The following is a 6,000-nucleotide window of genomic DNA, read 5'->3' on the forward strand; positions in this document are numbered from 1 at the left end:
GTTGTGTGCTCTGATAACTTGTATGTCCCAAAACTGATCTATTTCTTAAAAGAAAAAAAAAAAAAAGGGCAAGAGAAAAATAAGCCAACTGCTCTCTCATAAGCCGTAGTTCCATCTTGCCAAGCTTCCCAGTTCACTGTAAACCACATCCCCTAGAATTAAAGTGTGGTTCTGAAGGACAGTTACAGAACAAGGTCTTGAATGATAACAAAACTACTGATGGTGGTTTTATCTCTGAAGCTGAGGAAAATAGCAAAAGATTCAAAGAAAGAGTAAAGAAAAAAAATTCAACTTCAAACCGTTCTGTTAAATTAAAAAGCCAGCCCTGTTCAGCAAAATTAAGTTTCCATATACAGTAGTTGTTCTCTTGTTCTCAACACTTGTAGATCTTTGTAGTCATCCATTATTTCCACAGTATCCGAGTTATAGCTTGGATATGACAGCAAAGGCAGAATTCCTCTCCCTGCCCTGTCAGACCACAGCAATCCAGCCCCAAGAGTCCTGATGGTACCAAGGGTGTTAAACCAGCTCAATGAACTACCAACCATTCTGATACTCAGATACACCACCAAAGGCTGCACCTTATAATGTCAAAGCAAGGTAGGCACAATACAAGCACACTGAACAGATAACCAGTTCAAGCCAGCCGATGCACTGTCTTCTAGTAACACTAACACAAAACAAACGTGAGTATGCAGAACCGGAATAGCAGTATATACTCCCTGAGCAAGGCTATTTGTACAAGTGAAAATGAACAAACATATGAGAGAATAATCCAGTGGAGTTACAGAACCAGCACTATAAATCATAGTATATGGAGTAATTAAACTAGTAGAACTAGTATTTTACTTTTTTTTTTTAATCTCTGTTGCAACTAGAATCTTAGAATTTATTTGCCTTTTGAAAACAGGTATGTGTACATGCACATGCAAAATCCTATATAATATCAATCCAGAGAGCACAACACGGGACTCGATGCCAGATCTCTAACTGAGATAACACAGGGGCTGGCTCAGTGCTCCACAGCCCCCTGTGCCAATGCCAACAGGGAGAGGAACCAAGTGCTCTTCCTGCCAGAACCTGGAATGGCCCTAGTGCCCAATCCTTTCCCTTCAAGGACAATCAGATCACAGCTGCATTTGAATGCTTAGGCCTACTAGGTCTGCCCAATTTCCAAGGACAAAGAGCCTCCCATATTTCATTGCCATTATGTCTTTCCACTCAACTTGTTCCGCAGACACAAGGAACTACAAACAATGAACAAAGTAGTTTCCTGAGACTTCAGGTACATCTTTCTAGAAGTGTTATACTTACACTGGGGGCTTCTCCTCTTCTGTAGTTGTGTACCAGTTAGTTCTTGAACAAAAAAAAAAACTGGCTACACACGGAAACAATGGAATTGCTTATATAGTGCACTAACATAAGCAAAGAAACAAGCTTTTTACTAATATGAATACCAAAATATTGTATGCTACTTGTGTTCAAAATTTTCCTTTAAAATATGGACCATAATTGGATGCCCCTTGAAGACATCCGTGAACCCTTTATAACCCACAACACAAGTTTTTCCATTAACACTTTTAAATCCTGCAACAATGTTATAGTTATTCATCTTACTTATCCAGTGCTGATGCTGCATTCTGGAGACAGCCTCCTGCCTTGCCTGTACTTTTATTTCCTTCCACTCCTTATCTGCAAGGCAGTCACTTAACTACATCCTCCCTCCTTCTGCCTCCCCCCATTTTGCCCTTCATACTGATAAATATCCATCCGTCTACTAAAAAAATAACAAAACCAGCACATACTCTGATTACTAAATTCCCTCCCATTTTGCCCTACACAAAGGCATGCATTATTAAGAGATTGCAAAATTTTATTAAGAGAAAACAAAATAGTACATAGTCTATTTAATTCCTCTTTTTGAGGAAAACACCAGGCAAGAGACAACTACTGGCTGGTCCCAGAAGAGCAGGCACACAAAAACCTCTGGCAACACATGCGCTTCTGGCAACAGCTAAGTTACACTGTAGTTAAAAAAAGTTGAAGTCTGTGGTACTCTGGATCAACTGCAAGATTCCACAGACACCTGGGGTCCCAGGAGAGATGATCTGAATATTCATGCCTCTCAAAAATCAGCACTGCAGATTTTAAAGAAATATTTTTTTTCCAGATGGATTAGAACATTAAACTCTGTATTCCAAAACAAAACCACACAGCAAGAAAACTTGCATTACAAATCACAGTTTTCAAATTCATTAAACCTGACTCAAACTCAGTCTCCACCTGCCAGTTTTGAGTTGCTATCAGTCCAAACACAAGAGATTAACTAGATTAAATGCTATAATCAATACTATGGGAATGATCTGGCTGTTTTGTTTTTCTAACACTAAAATCATACTGCCTTTATCCCATTAGTCATTCTTTTTCTTTCTACAGCATGCCAGCTAATCCATCAGTGTTCAGTAAGAGCTACATTAAGTGCAACTTGCCATTTCTGACCACAGCTCCCCTTGGTGGCAAGCTAAATGTTGCATCAGAATTTGTTTAGTTCACTCTTGGTCCTACTTTCAACAAGATAAAAAGTAGCAGACAAACACTTTCTAAGCAATGAAGTTCAACACTCAAGAACCAGAAGTTCTGTTTGACAGCTGTTGCTTAGCCCTTATGGTGCACAGACTCCTTAATGTAGTTTCGGGTACTTTTGGTACACTTCTTTCATCTTGTGTTCTGCTACTTACAGGAGGCACTTTTGTATTTGCAGTCCACCTTCACACGCACACAAGTCATCTAGACAAGGTAGCTATCCCCGTGCTATTTCCCCCAACTTAAACCCATCTGGATTTAAAAAACCAAAATTAGTTCTTCTGCATTACCCAAACCAGAGCACATCTGACAGAGCAAAACAAAACGCAGCTGTAGCTTGGTTGGGTTTTTTCCCCCCTAATAAAATAAAAAAGTAGTAAGCGATGCAGGAGGTGCTGGCTGCATCCAGAATCCAGAACTCTTCCTGCTCTTCTAAACAGGATGCAAGAACAACTAGGCTCTAAAGTCTGGTTCCACTTTTCCCCCCACTCTTTTCTGCAGTCAGGCAAATTTTCAAAAACATGCGTGGAGCGCACCCACCATCTCGCCTCACGCAAACACCAGCGGTGCAATTATCTCTTGCCTTCTGTAAGGCAAGAGATAACAGTTTCAATCCCCCTCTTGTTTATTATTTTGACTACTGCACTAGTACCCAAAAGTGAATTTCTTAATTTTTTTTTTTTTTTGTTAAGACTCTTGGATAGCGCAGTCTGATAGAGCAGGGCGAGGAATTCTGCCTCAAATAGTCTCTCAAAAGACTATTTTGAGAGATCATTACTAGAGGACCAGATCCTCAGAAAAAGCAGTTGCACCTCTGTACTGTGAACAGACCCATGTATTAACCACCCAGGTGTTCCTGCATTTCTGACCAGCCAGAGGCTGCCAGGTCAGCATGCAAATGTTCACAGCACCTCCTCTGAATCTCATTCTTCTTCTGTACAGGATAAGGAGCCTCAGCACCCACCTCTGGATATGCAATTCCCTTCTGCAAAGTGGGCACTGCCACACCTGATGAACAGACATACATAGCTGCCCATCTTTTTGTCTCAAGAACACCGAGCAATACACCTTGTACATCACCACGGACAGCCCAAATGCTGGAGAGTACATCACTTAACACTCCACCACAGTTTTCCAGCTTTCTTACTCCAGTCTAAACACCTGCCCTGGTTTTCCACTTCAAAAAAAAAAAAAAAAAAAAAAAAAAAAAAGGGAGGAAAAAAAATTAAGTCGGGGAGGAAAATTAGCTTCCTTGTCTCCTACATCTCAGCTTTAGGCCCATTTATCCCAATATTAAGGAAGACAAATTTCAAAACGCTGTTAAAGGTCTGTAACACCGCTCTGTACTGAGAAAGCCTTCCCTGCAGGCTTATACCCCTGCAGGGCTAGGTAGCTAGAACACCTTCTTTTAGTGAAGAACAAAAGCATAAATGACAACGTTTGGTTTTCTTTAACATTTCATTTTAATAATACATAAGCTACCTTTCAAATAAGCCAACTTTATTATTATTTACGATAATAAAGTATAATTCTTAATTCATTATTATTGAGAGCAAAAAACTGCATGTCCTCAACTTACACAGTCAAAGCACAAGACACTTTTTAAAGATAACTTACATAGAATATATGTTCACCTTTGAATTGATACTTATGTGTCCAGAAAGATTTAGATCAGTAATGGCAGAGTGGAGATTTGATTGTGATAGTACCACTATGTCTTTAGAGTTTCGTAAAGATCATTAACTTTAGTGGTAAGTTTTGGGATACTGCTTACAGCAATAAATCCCCACATCTAAGTGATGGTTTTGGCAACTGCTAAGCCCATTCTTGACATATTTTAAGCCCTACTATATCCCACCGTTAATTAATCATTTGGACTTCTCAGTAGGCTAACGGGAGCAGGGGAATAAAACTTTCTGGGACCAAGAGCATGCATTTTCCCATAATGCACGATGACAGATGCCTAAAAATACTGCTGTGAAAGGAGCCAGGGCACACCTGCTTTTTTCCCCTGCACCTTCTCCCCGCTGTCCCGGGAGCTTGCTGCCGCAAGCCCTGCCCGTGGGCCACGGCTGCGAGCGCAAGCCCTCGCAGGGACGACAGAAAAGCTTCTCTTTGCCGTGCTGAAACGATAATTTTCGAATCCCTCGGCCCGGCCCCACGTGCTTGCGGCGGAGCAGGCTCGGGCCGGCCCTCCCACCCGCCCAGAGGGGTCGCGCTGCCTGGCCAGAGAGGGACGGGCACCAGCCGCCACCGCCCCCCGGCCACGCCGCGGGCCGGCCCTGAGAGCCCTGCGCGGCGCGGGCACTGACAGCCGGAGCCACCGGCCGGGGCAGCTCCCCGGCCGGGGCTGTGTGTGCGGGGGAAGCCGAAGCGCAAAGGGCCGTAAGCCACCCCGAGCCCTTCCCTCGCCGCCCCTCACCTGTTTTGAACGTCAGCTGCTTGTCCTCGCCGCCGCCGAAGAGCTTGAGCATGGAGACGAAGAGGACCCCGCACGAGTTCTGGATGCCGAAGACGGCGCCGTTGCACCACATGGCGGCCAGCATCACCACCCAGCCCCAGCCGCCCTCGGGGGGCTCAGGCCCCGCGTTCCCGGGGCACCCCGAACTCACGGGGGCCTCCGCCGCCGCCCGCGGCTGGGCCCCGCTCTCACCGCTCGGCGCGGCCGGGCTGCCGCTCCCGGGGCAGCACTCGCCGCCGTTCTCCCGCCGCGGCTCTACCGCCGCCGCCGCTGCCGCTGGCGGGCCGGGCCGGGGGGCGGCGGCGGCGGCGAGGGGGGGGTCCCCCGCGCCCTGCGGCTCCAGCTGCTCGCTCACCGGCGCCATCCTCAGCCGCGACGCGGAGCGGACGCGAGACCCTCCCCGCGCGCCGCTCCCGCCTTCCTCCTCCTCCTCACGACCTCTGGGCCCCCGCCCGCCCTCAGCCCCTCGCCGCGGGCATCCCGCGGCGCTCGCTCTGTTTGTCCGTCCGTGTGCGCGCGCTCGAGCGAGGCCGCCTCGCCGCTCGCGCCCGTCCAGCCCCACACACGCGCGCCCGTCCGTGTCCTCCCCCTGTTCCCGCCGCGCCGCGCGCCGAGGGGTGACCGGCCGCCGCCGCTTTATTTTAAAAGGGGGGCTCCCGTGGGGGCGTCAGCGGCACGAGGGCTTTTCCTCCGCGCCGATTGGCTGAGGGAAGGGAGGCGGGGGGGTGAGGCGAACCCACGCTCTGCTCCCCCCCCCCTCCACGCCGCCTGCTACAGCGGAGGGGGCGAGGCGGAGCCGCGGCGTGCCAGCGGCGGCGGCGGTCAGCGCTCGTGCCGCCGCCACCGACCGGGGAGAGGAGGGGAAGCGGCGAGGGGCGGGCGCGAGGCTGGAGTCAACGGCCGCCGGCGCCGCTGGGTGGGAGGCCAGCGCCCCAAGCAGCCCCACACAGGTACCG

At 48.5% G+C, this 6,000-nt stretch overlaps 1 protein-coding gene across 2 annotated transcripts in view; it reads right to left on the reverse strand.

Moving 5' to 3' along the window:
* Positions 1-5,628, reverse strand: part of SLC16A10 (solute carrier family 16 member 10) — a 71,877-nt gene extending 66,249 nt beyond the window's left edge. Inside the window, exon 1 of one of the 2 annotated variants that reach the window (XM_030489467.1) lies at positions 5,006-5,628. In XM_030489467.1, the coding sequence (XP_030345327.1) occupies positions 5,006-5,408 (403 nt within the window). In that variant the 5' untranslated portion in view covers positions 5,409-5,628. The remainder of the gene's footprint in view (positions 1-5,005) is intronic. The other variant, XM_030489468.1, reaches the window with a different exon arrangement.
* Between the last annotated feature and the right edge of the window lie 372 nt (positions 5,629-6,000).

The sequence above is a fragment of the Strigops habroptila genome, chromosome 6 (assembly GCF_004027225.2).
Source record: "Strigops habroptila isolate Jane chromosome 6, bStrHab1.2.pri, whole genome shotgun sequence".
In the NCBI taxonomy this organism is placed as follows: domain Eukaryota; kingdom Metazoa; phylum Chordata; class Aves; order Psittaciformes; family Psittacidae; genus Strigops; species Strigops habroptila.